Source organism: Mauremys mutica, chromosome 1 (assembly GCF_020497125.1).
Source record: "Mauremys mutica isolate MM-2020 ecotype Southern chromosome 1, ASM2049712v1, whole genome shotgun sequence".
Taxonomy (NCBI): Eukaryota; Metazoa; Chordata; order Testudines; family Geoemydidae; genus Mauremys; species Mauremys mutica.
The window spans coordinates 100,203,954-100,230,070 of NC_059072.1; the positions used below are offsets into that span (position 1 = coordinate 100,203,954).

Here is a 26,117-nt window from a genome sequence, read left to right on the forward strand (position 1 = left end):
ATGCTGCTAACAAGAGTTATAACACCCCTGGCTGTAAAGTAGAGACACCCAAGCACTGGGAAGTTTAGGGAGGGATACAGAAAGACCCCAACAAATGGTAAAATAGATAAGATAAGCTCTGACCAGTGAATTTATGCTGACCATCTGCACAAATAAAGGTCAGAAATAAGTTACAATTCGGGCATGAAAGATAAAATGTAAAAAAAGATTTGAGCACGGATGAGGAAACATAAGTGCCAGTGCACAATTGGTTACATTTTGTTACCTGGGGGTATCGAATAATGTGATAGGTTTAGTGAAATTAAAGGAGGTAGCTAGTTTTACATATTTGGGAATCATCTCCGGACTGCAGTTCAACATCAAGCTGCTAGATCTCTGACCCCTTTGCATGACCGTGACATGCAGAGGCATTGTCGGCATCCACAGACAAGTGAATCCTGACTGACCATTGGGTGAAGTTTGTCTGTATATTGGGAGTAGTGAGCATAAGAGATTTGCTTGGCATATACGTTCTCTGTGTGTATTGCTAATAAATAATGTTTAGTGTAAGGTTCTTTCACTGGGAAAAGATCCCACAGACCCATAGAGCCCTAAGCCTTGTGGGAAAGGGCAGATACTTAAATTGACCAGGTTTCTCCCTGAGCCCTATGGGTAAGGGTAGGTGCCTTATACCATGAGCCCTCAGTAGGGAATGGACAGCAGTACCTAAATTAACCAGGTCATGCCTTGAGCCCTCGGTAGGGTATAGGGAAGGTGCCCTAGCTTTTTGCAGGTAACAGAAGGTGGAACTGAATCTGGGCTTCCCACCCTGGGCTAGAGTTTATAAGGGACCCCTCCTCTTTCTCCCACCCATGACCATTCTGTGCGGAGTTAGGTATGTTCAGAGCACACCTACAGGATTAGGCTCCACAAGAAAGATAGGTGGGGAAACACTTACCTCCATCTGGTTGAGGATCATGCTGGGGCTTAGGCATAAGCACCTGAACGCTTGCCTGAGGCAGCAGCGCATGTGCCCAGAGGCAGAAATTTAGGCACCATAGAGACTTTTACAGCAAAAATGCAGGCACCAAGTGAGTTTAGTCACCTACAGGGTTAGGTGACAGCTGAGCAGGGATTTGGGCATTTAAATCCCTTTGTGGAGCTGGGTCTACCTCTATCTCAGAAACATCATTGGAACTGGCCTGAATTGCTGTAATGATTCTAGAAATTCTGGACAACTGGTTTGGTGATCACTAAATGGATATCTGTATGATTTCCATCATCCTGGAAGAAGTCGTAGGAATGCTGTCATCCATACATGTGATTTAACATACTTCTCAACATGTGCATCCTAGTTCTTTGTGGCTCTTCATCACTATGGAAACTAAAGTAAAGTCAACAGACCTGCTCCCTCTGTGTTCTTTAATGCATGATGTATTCCTTCTCCTTGCAGAAGAGGGACATTGGTTTCTGTGGTCCCTTTTCCCCTTTGATGCATTACTTTTCAAAAGGCTGTGAAGTAAGTGGAGATGCTCCTTTGCAGAGGTGTTTTGGAGCCCAAGGTAAATTAAGTAATTAAAATCCCAGTATTTCTCATGTGCATTTGATTAATGCCATGCTTTAGGTGTGTGCAGAATACCACTATAGATCTTTACCAGTTGCTAACCTGTGAACCCCAGATATGCTGCAGGAAGCTGAAATGTCAGTTCTTAGATTGATCTTTAGGTGCTACATCACATTATTGGCAGTATGATACAAAAGCCTGTATCTAAAGATTCTTAAACGTGGGAGAAGTTTGAATCTAGATCCAAACTTTGGAGCTTAGATCTATTTCTAGTACCAACTTGTGTGGAGGTTGTCTCCATTCTGTTGGATGGAATATGTGTGAGTTCTATCTATATACATCAGTAAGACAAACACGTGGACTAATTCCTACTGCTGGCTGAATTCGTGAAATAGTTTCTTTAGCTCATAAAAAAGATTACTTTTTTTTTAAGTTGAAGGTCTTATTCTTATTGCTACCTCAATGTTTTTGGCTGGTTCCTGAAATTACAGTTCTGTATGTATATGACCCCAGATAGTTGCAACAGGATCTGCCAAATTGTAAAACTTAAGTTATCTTTAAAAAAAATGCAGATTGTATAGAATATAAAAAATTGACAAACATTTCAGAATCAACAACAGCTGTCATAAGATACATTTTAGTGCAACAATATTGAGTTTTCAAGGTCTTTGTTGTACAATTTAAGAATTTTCACCATATAATTAGGAGACATTTTAGTGTGTCTGCATAAAAATACCAGGAGCAATAGCATAACATATTTGGAAATTAAGAGATTTTTGCTTTTTGTGCTTAACATTTAAAATGAACAACTGTGATTACTTCATAGCTATTCTTTATAAATTCTTATGTTTTTCCTTCTCTAGTTTTTATGATACTATTAAAACATTCTATCCATCTACCTGCCAGTATAAGTTTTCTTCCTATAGGATATAGTCTGGTACTTTGTCCAATCTAGGTTTTCGGGGGGGTTTTAATGTCCCAAATAATGGGAGTTCAACTAATTCTTTTGGAAGACTTCCATAATCCAATAGATCTTGGCTAAAATTTTCAAAAGCACCTGAGTGATTTAAGGGCCTAAGTCCATTGACTTTCAATGAGATTTAGGCTCTAAGTGCCTAAATCACTTTTGAAATGGGTCTTAGGCTCCTTAAGCACTTCTGAAAATTTTACCCCCACCATAAAATTTGTTCCCCTCCTTTACATTAGTCCTTTATTTTCCCTTTCTTAATTTCACTACATTCTTCCTAGTTATTTCCTCTTGTACCATCCTGTTCTATAAGTTTTTATGCCTAAATTATATCCTAAATAATTCCTCCCTTTCCTTGGGGCCTTAAGCCACAGCCCTTGGTGGAGTACAATGGAAGTGCCCCCATCTTAGGGCATGTCTACACTATGAAATAGGTTGAATTTATTTAAGTTGACATTAGCCTCCGATTTTACAAAGTCGATGCTGCATGTCCCCACTATGCACATTCTGTCAGCGGAGCGCATCCTCACTACCATGGCTGGCATCGACTCACAGAGCGATGCACTGTGAGCAGCTATTCCACAGTTCCTGCTGCCGATTGGAATTCTGGGTTAGGCTCCCAGTGCCTGAAGAGACGAAAAACATTTTTGCGAGTTGTTCTGGGTACATATCATCAGCCTCCCGTGATGCACTTGCCTCCTCCCTTCCTCTGCCATTTTCGCGCCTAAGCCTGGGTTACTCGTGCAGACACCATAGCATGGCAAGCATGGACCCTGCCCAGCTATACACTGTTGTGAGCATCGCAAACACCTCGCGCATTGTCCTGTGGTATTTGCAGAGCCTAGCCAGGAGTCGCCGCACGGAAGAATGTGATGCCATGCAAATAGCCGTGCAGGAAGGCATGGAACGGAGCAATTCGCACATGCTGGCAGTGGCTGCCAGGCTTGTTGACACAATGGAACGCTGTTTCTGGTTCCAGGAAACAAGCACAGACTGGTGAGACCGCATAGTTATGCAGGTATGGGATGAGGAACAGTGGCTGCATAACTTTTGAATGCATAAGGCCACTTTCATGGAACTTTGTGAGTTGCTTTCCCCAGCCCTGAAGCGCAGAAATGCCAAAATGAGACCTGCTATGGCAGTTGAGAAGTGAGTGGCGATAGCCCTGTGGAAGCTTGAAATGCCTGACTGCTACCGGTCAGTCGGGAATCAGTTTGGAGTGGGTAAATCTATCCTGGGGGCTGTTGTGATCCAAGTAGCCAGGGCAATCAATTAACTTCTGCTAAGAAGGATAGTGACTCTGGGAAACATGCAGGACAGAGTGGATGGCTTTGCCACGATGGGGTTCCCTAGCTGTGGTGGGGTGATAGAGAATACACATCCCTATCTTGGCACCAGACCACCTTGCCAAAGAGTACATAAACTGCAAGGGGTACTTCCTAATGGTGTTGCAAACGCTAGTGGATCACAAGGGCCGTTTCACCAACATCAATATGGGATGGTCAGGAAAGGTAGATGATGTGCGCATCTTTAGGAACTCAGTCTTTTCAGAAATCTGCAAGAAGGAACTTTCTTCCCAGACCAGAAAATTACTGTTGGTGATGTTGAAATGCCAATAGTTATCCTTGGAGACCCAGCCTACCCCTTGCTCGCAGGGCTCATGAAGCCATACACAGGCAGCCTGGACAGCAGTGAGGAGCAGTTCAACCATAGGCTGAGCAAGTGCAGAATGGTGGTAGAATGTGCCTTTGGACATTTAAAGGGCCGCTGGCACAGTTTACTCACTAGGTTAGACCCCAGCAAAAGCACTGTTCCCACTGTTGTTGCTCATGCTTGCTGTGCTCCATAATATCTGCAAAAGTAAAGGGGAAAAGTTTCTGGCGAGGTGCGGGGGTTGAGACAGGTGGCCTGGCAGCTCATTTTGAACAGCCAGACAATAAGAAGAGCACATTGAGGCACACTGCGCCTCCGAGAGGCTTTGAAAACCAGTTTAATGAATGATCCACCCTGATGGGACAGTTCTGTGTGTTGTTCCTTACTCTTTTTCACATGTACTTCCCTGTAAACTAAACCCCCACCAACCACAGTGTGCACAGTGAATAAAGAGCCTCTTGTCCTCAATTCATGCATTTTTATTATGCTAACAAACACTGAACAGAGACAGCAATAAATAGCAAAGATAACCCGGGTCTAAGGGCCTGATAACACAGGGGGGAGGGGCAAGGACATGTAGCTTACTACAATTGCACTGTCTAGTAATCAAAGCTGTGGGAATGAGAGCCTTCTGCTCCATGAACCATCCCCTGGAGTTGAGTTCAAGGGATAACGGAGCTTCTCCCTTCTTCCCCCCTGGATTCTAGGACGTCTGGGAGAGGAGGATATTGAACTTGGTGAGAGTGCAGCTGGCTCATCATTGAGTGCAGCGGGACTCTAAGGTCTAGCTGCCTTTCCTGCACCTCAACCAGACACCTCAACATGTCTGTTTGCTCCCCCACAAGCCGCAACATCTCCTCTTGCATGTCACGCTCTTGATCCCTGCATGCTTTCCTGCCCTCTTGGTTGGAGTGCATGCTCTCCGACAGTGTAAGCCTCCATGCATTCAGCTGGGCCCTGTCAGTCTTGGAGGAATGCATCAAATCACAGAACATGTCTTCCCTTGTCTGCTTTTTTCACCTTCTAATCTGGGACAGCCATTGTGTTGGTGTGGAGGAAGCACCCACAGACAATGTTGCAGCCACAAGGAAAAACATACATTGTTGAAAACAGAAGGTTAACTCTTGCAATGAATGAAACACTTCACAGCAGTAAATACATTCCCTGAGGTACATGGCCACATTATGTCTTCTAAAGGAAGCACCTACCAGTAAGGTACAACACATGGCACAGTGCTGGGCAGCAGATTTCGGTTTGCAGGCAGGCATGGTAAGCACACAAGAAAGGCGGTGTCAGGGCACACCCAGGGACGTTTTTTGATGGGGAAACTCTTGGCACATAAACAGATTATTCCAGGGAGCACCTTTTATGTAGCTAGACTGGCTGCCACTGTATCCCAATTGTTTATCTCAAATTAAACATTAACCACAATTGTAATCACACTGCACTTCCTCGCCACAGGCCCGCAACAGTAGGTCCCAGGAGGGGATTGGCCCCAGAGTTAGGAAAAGGTACTGCCTGTCAGGGAGAATGGATCCTCCACTTGCCTGCTGTCCATTCTCCTCCTTCTGCTCCTCTTCCTCATCAACAATGTCCTCCTCATTGTTGCCCGTGGCTGCCTGGGTCCCCTGGGAGGTATCCATGGAGTGTGTTGGGGTACTGGTGGGGTCCCCACCTAGAATCACATGCAGCCGCTCATGGAAGTGGCATGTCTGTGGCTCAGAACCAGAGCAACTATTTGCCTCCCTTGTCTTCTGGTACACTTCCCTGAGCTCCTTTATTTTCACAGGGCACTGCTGTGTCCTAGCCTTTTTCCACCATTCTCTGTGCGATTTTTGGCATAGATGTCAGCATTTCTTCTGGTGGTTTGGTGCTCTGTCTGCACAGACTCTTCTCCCCACACAGCAATCAAATCCAGTGTCTCATGTATGCTCCATGCTGGAGCACATTTGCAGCCCTGGGCAGGCACGGTCAGCTCTGGTGGTGAGCTCTCCACGCTGATCAAACAGGAAATGAAATTCAAAAGTTCCGGGGGCTTTTCCTGTGTACCTGGCTGAAATGCAGTGGAGTTTGAAGTGCTGTCCAGAGCGGTCATATTGGAGCACTCTGGGACATCTCCCGGAGGCCAAACCCATCCAATTACACAGTGTTGTGTCTACACTACCCCTAATTTGACCCAGGAAGTTGACTCTAGCACTACTTTCCTCGCTGAAGTGTAGTACAGGCATCAATTTTACAAGCCCTTTAGGTCATTGGAAAGGGCTCGGTAGTGTAGACACGCACATTATAAATTCGACCTAACATGGCATATGTCGATCTAATGCTATAGTGTAGACGAAGCCTTACTAGAAGTTTCCAAGAAGCAGAGTGTGCTGCAAGCACAATGGGAGAACAGGGGGAGTGCTGCCATTTGATAAGGTGCAACATGTGCTCCCTTCTCCATGGAGATGGATCTACTGACTGGTGCAGAGAAGGAAGGACCACAGCCCCACCCTTGCCTCTCCACACCTTTTTGTAGAGGCTAGCACCACTGTAGGCATTAGCCTGGAGCATTCTTTGTGCTACCTGAGCAGAATGGGGACTGTGTTAGAACCTTACCCAGCAGTGGCACAAGAGACTGCAGGGAAAGGAGTGCTCCTTATGCCTTTTCCCTTTCACATACCCATGTGGGGCAGGCACAATCTGATCCTCATTGTCACTCCCTTCAAATATCTGCAGACAGCTATGTACCTTGCTTCGGTGTCTCTAGGGTACGTCTGCAGTACAGCTAGGAGATTCCCAGCTTGAGGAGATATGCACATGCTAGCTCTGACTGCACTAGTGCATTCGAAATAGAAGTGTTGTCACTGCAGCACAAGAAGTAGGAGGGGCTAGCAGTCCTGGCTACAATCCCATCTGAGCCCCCAAGCATGCTAGGTCCTTGAATTCCAGTAGCTAGGTCCTTGAATTTCTATTCTTAGTGCACCAGCTCTGTGAAGCTAGACATAGTTTTTTGTTTTTGTTTCTTAGCTTTCCTTATAAATCAGTCCCTCCAGCCACCTAGTCACTCCTGAAGTTTTCCCTTTCATTCCCTCCCACTTTGTCCTGTTATTTTAATCAGGGTTCCAGTGAACAAACATGGAAAAACTGTAACTAAATAACATGCATCTTCTGAAAGTCAGCTTCACAATCTGCAATTACAGGCAAATTCATTTTCCTGTCTTTTCCTGTCTACAGTACTTCTGGAATGCAGAATTTTAGCCCATGCAAGCATATGGAAAGAGCAAAGGGATTTTCCCAGAAATATTAGAAATGTATACAATTGCTGTTTCACAGAATCTGGATCCTCTTTAAAGTGTCTATTGTCAAGGCCTGTCTGATAGTACTGGGGATCTGAATGTAAAGTTTCTATGTGCTTTCATCACTTTGTCAATTCTCCTTCTTTCAGTAAATTCTTTCCCCATGTTGTCATTAAATCTTCCCAGTTTCTCTCAATCTTCCCCTCCATCACGTTCCCCCTGTTCTTTTTGTCTCTCTGCATTTTCTCTTAAACCTTTCTTTCAATTGTATTCACTCAATCTACCCACCCAAAACCATTTAAACAAATTCTAAGAATGTGTGGGGAAATGCACCCCCGGTATTTGAACTGTTCAGATAGGAAATCAACACCAACTAAAAATTGGCCAAAGGCACCCTTTTCTGGATTTTTCAATTTACTACCAAAAAAAAAAATCCAGCGGATCCTTTTAATTAGAAATGTTTTATTGAAAATATTATAATTTCTGTAGACTCATTTACAATCTAGACCAGGGGTCGGCAACCTTTCAGAAGTGGTGTGCCAAATCTTCATTTATTCACTCTAATTTAAGGTTTCGCTCGCCAGTCATACATTTTAATGTTTTTAGAAGGTCTCTTTCTATAAATCTATAATATATAACTAAGCTATTGTTGTATGTAAAATAAATAAGGTTTTTTAAATGTTTAAGAAGCTTCATTTAAAATTAAATTAAAATTCAGAGCCCCCCGGACTGGTCGCCAGGACCCAGGCACTGAGAGTGCCACTGAAAATCAGCTTGCGTGCTGCCTTCAGCACGCGTGCCATAGGTTGCCTATCCCTGATCTAGACTGTAGTGGAATTACCGTGAGGTCTGAATAAGGGAGGGTGTATGGCTGTGCTACCCAGAACAAACCACAGAGTGAATTAGGAGATAGTCACAGTTCAGTCCTTGTCACTCCTTTACCCCAGGGGGAAATAAGATGTACCAGATAAAGGGCTGACATGACTTATTTCCCACTCTGTGCTAGCTCTACTGTCCTCCTCACCCCTGCAAATCCACTCTCTGGCTCCCTGCATTGGAGGGGGAGTCGCAGCCCTGCAGTGGTAGCTCTCTCCCTTGCACGCAGATGGGCAATAAGGGTAATTAGGGGAGAAAGGGGGCTTACAATTAAGCCCTAAGGATTTTTGCTATGGACACTAAAGAGGGAGCCAATGGTTTTTTCCTATCTGGTAAGGAGTGAGCAGGTTCATATTCTTTCCCGGTGCCTTGCCTACCGTTCATTGCATTCCAATGAGCTCTGTTCTGGTTACAAGCTCATTGAGGAAGCTTGTCTTGATTTCCTCGAAATGGTTCAAAAGTATGAGTCCATGTTATGGTAGCATAGCCAACTTCTCCATTTTCTTCCCTACCTCATCTCCTATGTGTTTGATCTTCTTGGGATAGTATTAGAGACTGGAACAGGATGTGCTCTGTCTTCTCCATCTCCTTCTAGGGATGGGTCTCTTATGTCTACAGTGCAATTAAAAACCCAGGGCTAGCTACTGCCAGCTGACTGGGACTCTGCTGAAGGGGCTATTTAATTGTGGGGTAGATGTTTGGGCTCAGGATGCAGCCTGGGCTCTAGGACCCCGCAAGATGGCCTAATCCTGGTACAATTTTGAAACAGTGGTCAGATTACCAATGTCCTGCCTACCCCCTGAGGAGGTCCCCCCTCACAGCCTCTGCCCATGGAACACTAAAACAGCCTCCTCCTTCAAGAAGGAATTCCAGTGAGTAGAGAAAACTGAGGGGACTCAGGATGGAGGAGGGTTCAAATGAATTAGATGTTTCAGAGGGGGAGCAAGGGGAGAGGTTTCAGCACAGCATCACTGCTGGTGGGGAGCCCTGTTTCTCTTTGCCTTGCTACATTTTTCTCCAAAAAAACATGCTTTTGTTATTAGGGCATGAAGATGAAAGAGGTGATATAACACATACACTGCTTGTGATGGGGTACAGTTTTATTTCAGGTAGGTTTCAATAAGGGGGCCTGTCTTTTACCTGTGTAATTAAATAAAAGGGTGTAAAATAACCTCTGGATCGATTTCTGTCTGCATTGCAACTACTATACCCAACACCTCAAATAAAAACAAAAGGGATTTGGAATAAGAAAGATTCATGACAGAGGTGGTTAGATAAAGTTTGCCAAAAAATTGTGAAATTTTGTTTCTGGTTTTCACCAAATTGTCATTTTTGACAAAAGTTTCCAACTACAGATGGTTATTAACATTTTTCCATTCTTGCTCTACACGGTGGTCAGGAATAAAACTCCTGCTAACAGTACTACCAACCCCAAAGCATTCATAAATCAGGGGTCAGGCCCTGAAAGCATGAGACTGGTGTTTAAAAATAACTAATGTGGGGGTATTTTTGTTTGCTGTTTTTTTGAGCCTGGAAGATTTGTATTTTCAAGCTCTTCTCCACAGCCCTGAGGACTATAAACTTATCTGTTAAAACTAAAAGCTGAAATGTTCATGTAATCAGAAGACTGCTGGGGCTTTAAAAGAAAAAACAATCCCAACAAAACAAAGAACAACACATATAACCAGACTCCCAGTAAAATCACAGGCAGTGGGCAACGTGGATTTTCAGGAAGCTACTGCTAGCTGCACCACTGACACCAGCATCCATCCTTCCGACAAGATTTAAAACAAATGCCACCGGTAACCTTACTGGCTCGGCAGAAAAGAGGAGGACTGTGTGTGGACCCTCCAGGCTGGGGATTGAAGCATGGGAATAATGGGAACTACAGCTGGTATCGAATGTAGCAGTGCATAAAACCTGTGTCCCTCACTCAAGCCTTTGGCTCCTCAAACAACATCCCATCAAATTCACTCCTCCGGGCCCCCATCTTCAGGATTCTTAGTGATCCGAACCAGGGAAACTTAAAAAGCTCATTTCATGCTCCAGGATCGGTCTACCCCGGTGCTGGGCACGGCGTAGGACCTTGACTAGCACTACCCTCTCAGCTATCAGACGCACCCTGCAGGGCCGGGAGCAGGCGCGCTGCTGGAGCAGACCCGCAGTACCTGGTCTGCGGAGAAGCAGCAGGTTCCCCCGGGGTTAGCCTCCTTTTGTGCAAGCAAAGTAACCGAGCGCCTGTTCCCCCCGCTCCCCATCCCCATCCCCTGCAAGCGCTGCACTGCCTAAGCCGCTCCTGCCTTCTGTCTGCGCACTGGCACCAGCTAGGGAGAAGTGACACGCCCCCCCCCCCCCACGAGGGAAATAGCTCCCGCCTCCTGGCCTGATCTCCCCAGGGGACAACTTGGGACTTTGCTCTTGCTTGAACTCCCCGCTCAGTTCGGCCCTTCCCACCACCCCGGGCGGCTTTGTATTCCCGGTGCCCAGGAGGAAACAACCCGCTCTCCCGCGCACGGAGGGGCAGGTGCAGCAGGAGACGAGGCGTCCCGCTCCCAGGCAGCTGGCAGCGAGCCAGGCGGGAGCCTCAGAGCCCGGGCGGGCGGAGTGGAGCAGCGCGCGCGCGCAGGCGGGCGCTGGCGAAGCTGCTGCTGCTGCTGCTGGCCCGTGTGCGCGCCTGTCCAGCTCGGCTTGCATCAGACAAACCTCCCAGCTTGGGCCGCCTCCCCCTCTGCCTCTGCTTGTCCCCGGGAGCGGGGCACAGGTGTTCACTTCGCCAGCGCGCTGCTGCAGCTGCTCCCGGCAAAGCCTCGGACCTGCGAGCCGCCGGCACCCAAGGCCCTGCAAAAATGCTGTGGAAAGCGCATCAGCTGCTGAGGAAATTCTCCACCACGGCCACAGTGAGTGTGTGAGGACGGGCTCCCCTCAGGAGAGAGCTTTCCAGGACGCCCTAGCTCGGGAATGAGCAAAAGGGTTGTCCGGGGTGGGGGTGGGTCAGGGCAGGCTCAGTGGGACTTGGCAAATATATCGCTTTTGCTTGCAAGGCTGTGAGCGTATCTTTGTTTTCCGTATTTGGATGAGACGCTGCAATAGCCCAGGGATGGGGGGAGGGAGGGGAGAACAAGTCAGCGGTGCTTGGGTAATATCTCTGCGAGGAAAGGATAAAAATAGGCCGAGATTTTATCCCACGAATTTTGGCACTGGACGGTCAGAGCCTGGTCCCGTCAGGGGATATGTGGCATGTTTACCAAAATAGGAGCATCTTGCTTTGCCAGACTCTGGTGGAGCTCGGTATATGGCGCGGATCTCGGTATAGCCTCTGATACCGTGCTCGGTATCGCAGGCGTCTGGGAGCTGCAACGAAGAAAATCGATGATGCTTTTGTAACATCTGAACTGGCAATCATGTTCTCACGGAGGGGAGCTCAGCGGTGCTCCCAGGCTGTAACTGCTGCGAAAGAGGGCTAAAGATCAGCTTCTCAAACGGAAATAGCCAGCCTTGTTCCCACTACTGTAGTCAAACTGGGAACAGGCATGGCTATTTCTTATGGAGAAGTAAACCTTCAGCCTAGGGTGACCAGATGTCCCGATTTTATAGGGACAGCCCCGATTTTGGGGTCTTTTTCTTATACAGGCTCCTATTACCCTCCACCCCTGGCCCGATTTTTCACACTTACTGTCTGGTCACCCTACTTCAGCCCCTGCTCCAAATGCTGGCCTTGGAGGCATGTCAGTCTGTGAACATCAGTTCTTACACTTTGGCTGTAGAGAATTAATGCAAGGCGGACATTTGTCTGTCTGGTGTTAGATTAAACTTCATAGCTCTGCTGGGAGACTGTGATAATGATCCACACTGTTCTTTATGGCCTGTTAAATGTGTCCCTTAAAATTTGATGTAAAGAAGTAGACAAGATGCTTCCGGTACTCTGGTTAAGATTCAGGGATGCAGCTGAATGCAGTTTGGGGGTGTTTTTTCTCCCCCCGAAGCCCACTCTGTGTTTCATATTTGACAGCATGACCAAGGGTGAGGACAGCTGTTTGCCTGGGGAATCTGCTTTGAAGGGTTTTTACAGTGAGACTTTAGCTAAGCTCTTTGGAATTGCATCAGCAATGTGAATGGATGACTGACACATTGCATGCAGAGATATGGATGGGGAGAGGCAGTGCTATTGGTTTTCATTCTGAGGAGCAAGGCGTGAGTCCTGACGCTATGTAGAATTAAAGTTATCATGTTAATGTATCCTTTGAGAAGCATTTTACATCCTTTTAAAAGAGATGTAGCATTAAAAATATTTCCCTTGTCATCACTAACAGTGTCTAAATTCTTGAAGAGAATAAATATAATATTGTAACCAGAATGGGAGCTATTGAAAATTAATCTGTGGGGAAATTGAACTGAAAGCATTACCAGTGAAACATGTTAGAGATGCACACACCATAGGCAATTCCAGAAATATTTGTTATTTATAACAGTGAAATGAATACCCTTTGCAATGTTAACTTTTCTCTTCACAAGGAGAAACGGTATGTAGCATGAACACATTTTTACTTTTTAGTGATTTGCTTTTGATCTGAGACTTGTAAGACTATTAATGTATGCAGTGCTTCTGTAGTCTTATTCTATGTTGCAGGAGGTGCATGGGAGAAGAATAAGAATCAGAATGGAGTAAATGTTGAAATGTTGTGTGTGTCATATAAACAGCCATTAAAATAAACTCTAGTAATTTTATTTTATATAAGGTAAATTAATACCATAAAATCAATGGATATTGTAGTCAATATTTTCAAAGTATGTGCCTAAAAAATTAAACAGCTATATCTATGTTTCGGCATCTACATAAAAGAAGACTGATTTTCTGAAATGTTAAACATCCACAACTTCCTCTGAAGTCAATGGAATCTGTGGATGCTCAACATCCCTTAAAAGGAGGCCACTTTTATTTAGATGCCCAAGTGTGGATTTGGGTGCCTGTCTTTTTACATCACCTGTACAAACTAGTTTTCAGGTTGTGTGCTCTTCTGCACCGATCTTGTTCTCTGCATCTGGCTACGGAGAATCATATCAAAGTAAAATGAGAATGAATTTTGAGATCTTCCCATGAGTATTTTTATCCCCGTTATAATACGAGCTAAGTAATACCATAAGGAAGAAAAAAGAAAGCAAAATCAAATTCAACAAATGAAAATTAAATAAGAATGTTCAGACACTTTCCAAATCCCTGATCCTCTGCTCACACAGCTTTGTAAGACCATGGATATTCTCCATGTTAACAAAATTCCTCTAGAAGTTCCCTTGCAGTAAAAATAAAAGGGCCTCTATACCTTGTAAAATTGAGCCATCTCTCTGTCATCAGTCTGAGCTCCACTATTTTCCAGGCCTGTTGGGATAACTCCAAAAAAGAAGAAGGGAAGAAGTCTCCACCAATAATGAATAATCAAGAACCTTCCCATGAGAAGCAGTGCATCTGATAACTTTGTGTGCTCATTGTCAGCAAGGTGGTTACAAGGGAAGCTCAACATTGCCTCCATAATACCAATACATATGTCCAAAGCAATGACAAGTCCATTATCAGTAATGTATATGAGGATTGCTCTTATTAATATATCACCATATGCCACATATGCATGATTTGATGGCATTTAGTGAGCTCCTGTTTAGGAGCTAGACTATGGGACCTATCTTTGTAATGGTCCATCCCAGAGGTGGCATTTCAATGAAGAAGTAACTACCAGGCCGTCCTACATTCCCCCAAAATTTTACAGAATTTGCACTTTTATGCAGTTCTACCATGTCTCCATATCATTTTGTTGCAAGGAATTTCCACTCTCAAAAGACTAGCAAGTCGTGTAAACAGTTTTAGAGGAAGATCTTCCACTTCCAGAACAAGACACAGGTTTGCAGTAAGATCCTCAGCTGTGCCACTCAATTGGTACTTTTAAATAGGACAAAAGGAAGCAACCAGAAGTAAAGAAATAGATTTGTGGCCTGATCCTGCAATCTCCGTCTTGTATGGGACTCTGTTGAACCCAATAGGAGTTCTATGCCTGGAGGTCTTGTGATTTGGCTCTTACTTTCTACTAGGTACAAATATATGTGACCATACAATACAGGATTGCATTATCTGTACTGAATGTTAATGGAAACTATGTTTGTGTCAATTCAAGTGAGAAATTATTCAAGAATAGTTGGTCATAGAGAAGTTATATATCTTTCATGCTGGGAAAATCATTTTCAGTCGATCAACTTATTACGTATGCGATATGATGTAGTTGGCTTGTTGTCAGGTTAATCTTCTTGTTCAACAGAATGCAGAAATGTAATTGTGTCTGTGTGCACGCATGCATGCGTGTGTGAGCATTCTGTGCTCTTATTTTACTAGTTCTACCACTTTATACTTATTCTCTGCTGCTTTAAAGATTGCATCCTCTCTTTATTCCTAACCACTTCCTGGCTCAGAACTCTGCTATCAGAGAGAAATCTGTGCTCAGTAACAATTTTGGGCCAGATCCTCAGCTAGCATGAACTGACGTAATGCGGCTCCATTGACTCCAGTGGAGCTACACACTGATTTACAGCAGCTCATGATCTGGAATTGTAATTTGTTTGCAGCTCCATGTAACATAAGAATCAGATTTATGTACGTATAAATTATTAGTGAATAGAGATACATGTTTATGATGATAGAATATATGTTATTAAAAACTTGACCTGTGGAAACAAAACTGCTCTTCTGAATTAATATTTTGAGATAGGTGTGCTATTTCTAAAATATTTTTCAAGCCCCATTTACTTAGACATTGATCATACCTATTGACTTAAAATTGCTGGTGCAGTTTTTCTTGACTGAGTTTTCAAGAATGCAAAACAATGTGAATTTCCAAGCATAAATGGCAGTTGTACTGGCAAATTGGCTAACTTCCAGACTTGCCTGCCCAGCTGCAGTTTGCTCTCTGAATCCAGAGTTTTTGTAGTCTCAGACTCCTAAATGCAGAAGCTGGCGAACCTAAAAACTCAGACACATAAAAATACATGCGCAGTTTTAGCTTCTGTTAAGGTCCCTTCAGAAATTTGGCTATTCAGGTATGCCTCTCACACTTACTTTTTGTTTTCAAGAAAGGAAGAGTTTAACTCTTCTGATGGTACTTAATTGGTCATGATTTGTGGATGATAAATGATCTATGTGGACTTTTTGTTACTTTCATTTGCTGGTAGTCTTTATTTAGTGGGGAATACACTGAAAAATTAAAATACAAGTCTAAAAGACCACCACTTCTGTGTACTTGAGGTGCTATTGAGTGACAGTTAACAAGAGAACAAATGTAGAACAAGTAACTTGCATCAGGAGGACTTTCTCTAATGTTTCTTCCATCACATCTATGGTGCTGCCATTGTCAATTAACATTCCATAGAAATCAGTGGATTTCATACTCAGGGGTGGCTCCAGGCACCAGCACGCCAAGCGTGTGCCTGGGGCGGCAAGCCATGGGAGGTGCTCTGCCGGTTGCCGCGAGGACGGCAGGCAGGTTGCTTTCGGCAGCATGCCTGAGGAGGGTCTGCTGGTCCCGCAGCTTCGGCAGACCTCCTGCAGGCGTGCTGCCGAATCTGCAGGACTGGGGACCTCCCTCAGGCAAGCCGCTGAAGGCAGCCTGCCTGCCGTGCTTGGGGCGGCAAAATACCTAGAGCCGCCCCTGTTCATACTGTACCAGATACATTCAGTAGCACAGCAGGTGAACACTTCTTGAACTTGCCTGGAGTGTTCATAAACAGTTAAATGGTTAGAAAAACCCAATCTCAGATTTTTATAACTGGGTCTATGTTTCTGAAAAGCGGAAGCTGAGGTGATGAAGACTTATCTGTGGCCATGTTTTATTGCCAGGATATAAAAATTTCAAGGGATAATGTGCATGTTGTAATTTAAAACAAGAAAGTCTCGTCTACACTAGGAAAATATGTTGCCATATAATAGCTGTTAGCACCAATAGTACAACTGTACTGGAGGTAGCAACGGTGTACACACCAATGTAGACAAGGCTCCGGCATTTTTACTACTCCCATCCACACTGGCAACTTAGCACTGCTGCACCTGCACCAGTGCTGTCTGATTCTATAATACAGGAGGACTTTTTCTTTACTGTTGCAACCTACGGGACAAATTTTACCCTTGGCCAAATTCATTTCTGATGTCTTCACTGCAAGTTGCATGCACACATCCAAGAGAACATTATGACTCAAAATACCCCTACAGGAATTTTCCTAATTCATGAACATTTCTTGTATTCATGAACATCCTACCAATTTATAAGACCTCTTTCTGGGGCTAACTGTGTAGCTGAAATACAACTTAAAATGGATCATTTCATTTCATTTGCAAAAAGTACTGCAACTGACTCTTCATCATGAAATGGTTTGTTGTTTATTTCAAAGTATTGTATTATATCTTTCAGTACCTGAATGTTTGCTAATCTATACAGGATTTGTAAGACACTCATATGGGCAGTTCAAATCCTCTGGGACCCAAATGGTGGCCCTACTGGTTGTGGTACCTGTGCGTCTCCACTTCTCTAATGAAGAGGCAGCATCCCCTGGTAGGAGAGAAGCTAAAACCTAGAGATGTTCCCTCAGGGAAAGAAGCAGGAGTTGCACCTGACTTTCAAATGGCACATATAAAGAGAGCAGAGTCCTAAGAAGGCTCCTGCTGCAGCTGCTAGGACAAAACTGTGTCCTGCTCTCTGAAGGATTGCTACAAACATATGTTCTTTTGTTTGCTTGTTTTTAGGGCTGTTAAGATTTTAAAAAAATAGTTGTGATTAGTCGCACTGTTAAAATAATGCCAATTTAAATGTATTATAAATATTTTGAATATTTTTCTACATTTTCAAATATTAATTTCAATTATAACACAGAATACAAAGTGTACAGTGCTCACTTCATATTATTATTTTTGATTACAAACATTTGCACTGTAAAAAAGAAATAGTGTTTTTCAATTCACCTCATACAAGTACAGTAGTGCAATCTCTTTATCCTGAAAGTGCAACTTACAAATGTAGAATTATTATTTTTTATATATTCTTACTGTACTCAAAAACAAATCAATGTAAAACTTTAGAGCCTACAAGTCAAAGCATGAAGGGGCATTCAAATGTTTAGCATATCTGGCATGTAAATACCTTGCAGCACTGGCTACAACAGTGCCATGAGAAAGCCTGTTCTCACTTTCAGATCACATTGTAAATAAGAAGCGGGCAGCATTATCTCCCATAAATGTAAACAAACTTGTTTGTCTTATCGATTGGCTGAACAAGAAGTAGGAATTGAGTGCACAGTACTACAAAGATCTGTTATGTGAGGGAAGGACTTTGGAACTGGGCTCAGCCACAGATGCCTTGAGTGGCTTGAACTAATGTAACGAACATAGTGTCAAGTCTATTGACATTTGTCATTCTTAGAAAATATTTCAATTTTCCTGCAAGAATAATAGATGAAATTAGAAGTTAGAGGGCATATTCCAGAAATTTCTGGCAAGAATGGTTAGATTTTGCTAAGAATCTGTTTCAAATATAAGATTTCATGGTTTGTCGATTGTAGGTGGGATTTTGTTATGCCTTTTTGTAACAAGCAGTGCATGTACCTGGAGAGACTTCTGCTGATGAAATAATAAAGGAGGCAGTAACAATACCAAGTGACATTTGTATGCAAAGAAGTATGGTCTCGCTAAATTGTAGATTATATGTACTTCTTAAGAACAAGGTGGAAAAATGGGCAATTTATTTTATTCCATTATATTGTTGGGACAGAAAGACACCATTGCCTTACAAATCAAAACTAACATTGGTTAAGAAAGAGTAAGACAGAATTACATGTAGCAACATATCTCTTCTGCATCCTAAAATGTAGTTTGCTTTAACTCTTGTTGACAGGCTTATCAACATAAGCTAAAGCTAGCTCTGATAGGTCAGAGTATTTTTGGTCAAGAAGTCTATAGACACCTGCAGAAAGAGGGACATAGAGTCGTGGGAGTGTTCACCATTCCAGATGTGAATGGGAAAGCTGACCCTTTGGGTAAGTATAATCAATCACAATGTAAGTATCATCATTGTGCGTAAGCACAGTTAACTTGCTTCTCCATGAGAGGGCATTGTCCTTATGGTAGTCATTTGTACGTATAGCCAGATATATACATCTGTGCCATGTTTTTGGCATAATAAAATAATTAACCTGTTATGCTTATTTCAGTGTTAAGTTAAATTCTATCTAGAGTTAATTGTCATGGGCTGTACCAGCACCTTACAATCTGCCCCATTTAAAGAGCATCTCATAGTTGCTTTGCTCTGGGAACAGCTTGAGAAGCAGAGTGTCATTCAGAGCATCCTGCTCTGGGGCAGAAGTAAATTGCTAGGGTGCCAGGCCTATATTCAGCCCAGTATGCCATCTGGTTTGCTGGCATAGCTGTGCTGTCTGGCACGTTGAGAGGGCATGCAGCCAAGATCTGCCTGTCCTCGGCCCCGGTCTCTCCTGACTACCAGTATGGTCTGGAGATGAAATAGCAGCTCTTCAAATCCTGCTTCCCATTGCGCACTGCAGCTTATGGTACAAGCAGACCATTCAAGAGAGTAAAGGGACAACTTATCCCCCCTTACTCCATTGCATAGGCATATAGGTATGTTCTAGCCCTTTAGACGTAATAGTTGCTGACTGATCATATCTAGTAGTGTACTTGTGCAGTATAATTCTAGCACTGAGTCTGGAGTAACAAAGGAGTTGCTTTGAAATGGCTGTCTTAATTATAACTTTATTTTTCTCCATGGTGCCACAACAGTTAGTTAATAAGATTAACAACTACAACCACCAAAACACAATTAACCTTGGTGGCTAATCAGAATTTTAAATTACATTTAATAAACTGTTTCCAGTCACTCAGTATTCCCTGACATGTTGTTACAGGACTTTTATTAAGGAAAAGTCAACCATAAATTTTGCTTATTCAGGCAGTAACCATTCCCAAACTTGTGTATTGCTTTAAAGTTTATTAAATTCTATAGTCTGTCTCATTTAAAATAAAATTACAAAGCTTTTCACAGTTAGGAAGAATTAGGTGAGCTCTACTAGCTTAATAACAGATAATTAGCTAGCTATGGGAAGGTACTATAGAGAAATGTTCCAATACTAAGCAACCAAAGCAGTACTCACTTGGGCAAAACTTTAACTGATTTCAATCAATTATTTATTTTAGCATGGCCATAAAATTAGTTTATTGCAAACTAGGTGACAAAAAATTGGTTTGGGCTGATAGCTGCTGCATTTTACACTCAGATGATTCAAAAATAGTTTCAATTTAAGGTGGAATTTGATGATGATAGTGTATGGTCAGTCAGCTGAGATTTTATTTCTAAAAGCAGAGGCAGTACATGTGCAAGGACTATAGTTCAAAGAATTTTGTAAGGGTTTATCTCACACATGCATACTCCCGATATACAGTGTGAAATGCCTAAATAAATTTCTTCTGAAGGCTACTTTAATACCATCAAGATTTATTTGGTAAAACTCCACTTTTTATTTATAAAATGAAGATAGTTATTACCTAAATTAAATTAGATGGATTCTTGGGTCCACTAAGGCCACATTGTGCCTCATCTCCTGTCCCACAGGTATTTTTAGATGCAAATGTGTCAAGGTGTAGTGCGGGCTTGGAAGAGTTCCTCTTGCAAGCCTTAATGGGCCTGTACACTGTATTACAATAGAGTCTACAACATAATAGACACATAATAGACCATGTGTCCTACCCTAATTGGTGGGGTATTGGGTCAGTTGTGCAATTGGATTTATTTACTGTATAATAAATTCTGTTTCCCACATTTAATGTACTTATTTCTTCTCTATTCTTTTCTATATTTGCAATTATTCATGAATGTGGTTTTCTTCTTCATTTCAGAGTGGTAGATGTGTTAGTCTGTATCAGCAAAAAGAACGAGGAGTCCTTGTGGCACCTTAGAGACTAACAAATTTATTTGAGCATAAGCTTTCATGGGCTAAAACCCACTTCATCGGATGCATGTGGTGGAAAATACAGTAGAAAGATATACATACACAGAGAACATGAAAAAATGGGTGTTGCCATACCAACTATAACTAGAGTAATCAATTAAGGTGGGCTATTATCAGCAGGAGAAGAAAGACATTTGTAGTGATAATCAGGATGGCCCATTTCCAACAGTTGACAAGAAGGTGTGAGTAACAGTAGGGGGAAAATTAGCAGAGGAAATAGTTTTTACTTTGTGTAATGACCCATTCACTCTCAGTCTTTATTCAAGCCTAATTTAATGGTGTCCAGTTTGCAAATTAATTCAAATTCTGCAGTTTCTCGTTGGAGTCTGAAGTTTTTTTGTTGGAGTATTGCGATTTTGAAGTCTGTAAGTGAGTGACCAGGGAGGTTGAAGTGTTCTCCGACTGGTTTTTGAATCTTATAATTCTTGATGTCTGATTTGTGTCCATTCATTACTTTGCGTAGAGACTGTCTGGTTTGGCCAGTGTACATGGCAGAGGGGCATTGCTGGCACATGATGGCATATATTACATTGGTAGATGTGCAGGTGAACGAGCCTCTGATAGTGTGGCTGATGTGATTAGGAAATTTGTTAGTCTCTAAGGTGCCACAAGTACTCCTCGTTCTTCTTCATTTGTAACTATAGAGATGGAAGACTACACAGTGGGCCTCAGAAAATATATTTTAGGGGAGTTGTCTGTGATCATTTGAACCAGATAGCAAGATACCACTGACTGCAATGAATCTTAGGTAGTTGTATTGAAAGTCACGTACAGAACTGCTGAAGTGGAAAATTAAGTTCTGTGAAACCAAACTTATTCCAGATAGATATGATCATTTGACAAGATATGAAATGTCACGGTTAGACAGTTAATAACATTCATCATTCCATTCTGTTTGTATAGATGCTTAATACATAGACCCTGAAAATGAATTTAATGATGGATGCAGCATGAGCTGCATTGCTGAGAGATTAGAACATAGCTTCTTGTTTGTTCTTTGTCCTTCGAACATTTCTGTTCTTGACTGTATATACACACAGATATGGTACTGTCCTCAGTTAACTGCATGCACTTATCTTCAGAAAAACTCTCACCCTTATTTCCAGAAAGACTTGCTACCACTTGAGTCAAAGAGGAAACTCTGTTAGTTGTTTGCTGTTGTAGCTGTAGTGCATATAGCCTTTTTCCAGGCCAGCCATTAGTGGGCAAAACAATGATGAATCAATGAACAGGTGAGTAGATCTAATTCTGTACAATGCAGGACAGCAGTGTGCAAGCACAAGCATGCATGTGCACACACTAGAGAAATGGAGCACATTGTAACACCAAAAGGATTGGTTTTTTTCCCCAGGTCTATGAGGCAGGACTAAAAATTGGGGGAGGGGTGGTGAATACCATTCTGCTGCCTATGTAAAGGATTTCCTTTTCCCTTCTCTGTGTCTTTAGGACTGTCATAATCTCATTAGTCATAGGCCATAGTGATATTTTTCGCTTGCACAGTCATTTACTCAGAAGTTAGGAAATGCAGAAGTTAGGAAATGTCCTGTGCAATCTTAATTTGGCCCCATTGTGCGTATGCATTATGGTACAGTCTTTAATTACATGATGCCATATTATTTTTTCCTGCTCATTCAGTGCACAGACTGGACAGTGCTCATTTATTGAACAGTTATTCAATATTTTATTTTCTCCTTGTTGTTCAGTGTGTGGCCCAGGCCTTATTTACCAGATATTATTCAAACTCTGTTTTGAAGACAGAATTATTAATTTCCTTGTGGGTTCTTCTATGGCACACATCACTATAGTATCTGAGTGCTTCACAAAGAGTACTGTCTTTTTCATAACACGCCTGTGAGATGAGGGAGCATCATTATCCCCATTTTGTAGATAGGGAACTAAGACAGAGACAGTAAAGTCAAAAGTATCCACTAATTTTGGGTATCCAATCTGACACATATAGGACCTGATTTTTCATAGTACTTAGCATTATATACTCCTTAATATGTTCAAAACACAGCTCCCATTTGGGAAACTGCTGATTTATTTTTATTGAAAAAATGTGACTTGATTTCCCTTCTCACCTTGTATTGTTACTTGCTGGTGTGAAGGGTTTAATTTCTTTCTTAAAATTGGGACAGCAATGCAGTAACAGAAGTCACATAAGCATGAATGAACTATCAGGAACTGTCAACCTGTGAAATGAATTGTAGAAGCATGGAATATTCAAAGATGACTTTATCAGCTTTATAAGTGTCATATGTATCTTTATGGGCTAGTGAAACTGTTCTAGCCCAATTAGGGAGTTACAAGGTCTTGCAGGAACTAAAATCACCAGGGCAAGGGGGTAGGTAACAAGTCTGAAGAAGTCTCATTCCTGGAGAAAATTGCATATTCTAGTTTGTCCTGGTTCCAGAGACTGCCTGACAAAGAACTGAAAATGATATAAAATGATGAACTTGACATAGGAAGGGGCCTCTCTCATCCAATCCAAGAACTGGCATGAGACTATGACCAGTGGAACCAGGTCCTGCAAGTGGACCTGAAGCTTTTAAAACATGCCAGGTCTCCATGTGGAAGAAGGGTAACACCTAGTAAGCTTGACATTCACGCAAGCTGTTTATTGTTTTTAAGGTATGTTTTCTCTGCAATGCTTTTGTTCTGAATAAATACTTTCTTTTATGAAGGCTGGCTGGTCCTTGCTCCTGAGAGATCAGGACTGAAGGTGCTGGACTAAAGTCACACCTGATCAGATATTCACAGGGAATTGCAGGAGGAATCGCAGCCTAAATCCTTGGTCTAGAGGGAGAGAGTTGTGGGTCTCTGCCCTAGGAGAGGTGATGCTTAGAGGCTTGAGATCTAAGTGGGGTGCCCTCAAGGAGCCCATGAAGGGCTCAGGGGTGCTATTACCTTGGGAACTGTGACACCACTAACTATCGTTACAGCTGTGAGTGCTTGGACTTCTGTATCTCAGACTGTGAAATCTTTTTATTTACTTATTATTACCATTGTTGTTGTTTTTGTATTATTTTCTCTGGAGTCTGGACCTTGACTATACTTTGACCAAGAAATTTGGACCGTGACAAAAAATAATTGTTTAACCCCAGATTAACTATTATGCCAACCTTCGCCCTTGATGGCCTCCTACGTGATGATACTTGCTCCTTTGTTTGTGAAACAGTTGTCCCTCTTACTGTGCTCTTTCTCCCAGAAATGTTAGCCTTTCCACATGATATTTCTCGTACTGGAGTATGAGATAGACTATGTAATACTAAAAGGAACTTGGCACACTGGAGACTGTTTAGTTTATCACAGCCAAGGTCTCATAGCTCATCTTTCTTTCTGTATGTTAAGTTGCCATTGTTGTGTAGAAAGAAGGGGTGTTAGGCTTGAGCTTAAGTTCAAACCCTGAGTTTACATTTCAATATAGACGTACCTACTGAAACTCCCTCTTCACCCAGGTTCAGCTGCACCCCCTTAATTGGCCTGACTGAGGGCACCTGTTCTGGCACAGAGATGCTGGACTACTTTAATCACTGGTGTTGCCGGCACAGAGGCCCGAGGACAGCAACAGTGGGGGTTCGTTGCCCGGTGTGTGCCGCACAAATTAACACACCAGGGTGGAGAAACAAACCAGGTTTATTTGAGCCCAAATAAGGTGCAAGGGAGACATAGCAATCTCAAATCCTGCACACCGATACAAACAGCTCTCTCTCTTTATACATGATTTCAGCTAAGCATTCCCATCACCCCCACACTCCTCCTCTCCCCCCACCTTTCATTCCCATGCAGCAAATACACTTTGCAATAGCAATTACATTAAGCAGTTAAGTCATACTTGGCAAAAACCACTTTAGCTCGTTAGTACCTCTTCTGTGAACAGTTATCTGTACTTTCCCACTGTGGGGGCTACGTTCTCATGCATATAACTTTAATTACAGCATCTGCTTTCCGCCTATCTTATTTAGTATTGGCTACATCTAGTGTCAAGCAGCCTTGCAGCTGCCAGTAATCAGCACATAACACAAGAGGTTACAAAAGTTTAGTAAGGCTAACAAAAGCACTTTACATAAAGGTACTTTGGGTCACATAGGCCCAAAGCCATCCTCCCGAGTTACCTAGATTTATGCCTAGTGACACCAACACTGGGACCAGCCACCCTGTGACAAGTACCATACAGTAGTTGTTTATGGTGTTATATAATAAGAGTAACATGCTCCCCACACCAAAGGTACCTGAATTTTGTGTGCACAGGTTAGTATATACAGGGCAATAGAGTACAACGGCATTTTAGCATCAATATAAAGCAGCCATTTTTATTTAACTATCTGATTTACTTGACATACAATGTCATCCTTATTTGTTACATTTTAATTTTTAATGTAACATACTTTGTAAAAAAAATGTATTTTTCTTGTTTCTTAGCACTGGCAGCAGAGAAAGATGGCACCCCTGTTTTTAAGTTCCCCAGATGGAGAGTTAAGGGCAAGCCTATCCAGGAAGTAGTTGAAGCCTACAAATCAGTTGGAGCAGATCTAAATGTACTTCCATTCTGTACGCAGTTCATCCCCATGGATGTTATTGACAGTCCTAAGCATGGATCAATTATCTACCATCCATCCATCCTTCCCCGCCACAGAGGAGCTTCAGCTATCAATTGGTGAGATTATTTATTTTTTTTACCAAAAAACCCCAAAGCTGTTTAGATTTCCCATATCTCTGAAAGATACACAGGCCAGATCCTCAACTGGTTTAAACTGGCATCATTCTATTGACTTTAATTGAGCTACCTTGCTGAAGGTTTGGCCCATGGTCTCTCCATCACTCCTAGGTTCCAGTGTAGTTTTTGTTGATTGATTTTTTTTACCAGTTTTATTACTCAATATTCTACTGAGATTGCTGCTATGAATCATGTTTCTAGTATGTTTTTACTCACATAACTTGATTCAGTATATAAAAAGAAAGAGGTGCACACTTAATGAAGGAAATTTAAACGGGTTTAGATCTGTGCCTTACATATCTGTGTAAGGTTTTACATATCTGTAAACTTTTATTATATCTATAAACAAGCCCTGCTTGTCCTTCCTTATGTCAAGCCTTCTTTCAGTTCAAACACATGGGGTAAACTTTTACTGCTGTATGAGGAGGCTTAATAATATATCTGCCACTGCTAACAGTAGTTATGTAGTTAATTAGAATTTACTGAAGACTTATACCCTCTATTATAGCACATCAGTGTTGCTACCATATCTGCTAGGCAGCTCTTCTCTTCTGTTGGACATTCTGTTTCAGGTTGCAGGAGCCAGTAATATGACAAACTTAGGTATTTTTGCTAGTATTTCCAGAGACTGAGAATCTCACTTCTGCAATGCAATCACCTCCTTTGCCAACAGTACAATTTTCTAATTCCACCAACTTGCAAGCATTACAGCTTTTGCTGTTGTTTTGTGGGACCTCAAAAACTAATGGGGGAGGCTGCCAAGGAACATTTAGAACATGCAGGAAATGATGTTGGTGATTTATATACAGCCAAATTTTAAGTGTTCACTAATTTTGTGTCAGTTTTGAGCTACACAACTAGAGACAATTGTGCCTAATTTCCAGCAGTGTGGAGGGCCTGCAGCTCCAAAGGGGAATTGGGACCTGTGTGGCTAAAATCTTCCCAAATTTCAGGACCAGATTTTGAGATGATGTAAATTACCATAGTTCCATTGAAGGCAATAACTGGATATGATGTTCCTATTCACTTGTCTTAAACTGT

General features: G+C 42.5%; 1 protein-coding gene across 4 annotated transcripts in view; it reads left to right on the plus strand.

Annotated features, from left to right (window-relative positions):
• Positions 1 to 10,844: 10,844 nt before the first annotated feature.
• ALDH1L2 (aldehyde dehydrogenase 1 family member L2) overlaps positions 10,845 to 26,117 on the plus strand; it is a 51,374-nt gene continuing 36,101 nt past the window's right edge. Inside the window, exons 1-3 of one of the 4 annotated variants that reach the window (XM_044987494.1) lie at positions 10,845 to 11,214; positions 18,235 to 18,376; positions 24,782 to 25,016. In XM_044987494.1, the coding sequence (XP_044843429.1) occupies positions 11,164 to 11,214; positions 18,235 to 18,376; positions 24,782 to 25,016 (428 nt within the window). In that variant the 5' untranslated portion in view covers positions 10,845 to 11,163. The remainder of the gene's footprint in view (positions 11,215 to 18,234; positions 18,377 to 24,781; positions 25,017 to 26,117) is intronic. The other 3 variants (XM_044987480.1, XM_044987473.1, XM_044987486.1) reach the window with 3 other exon arrangements.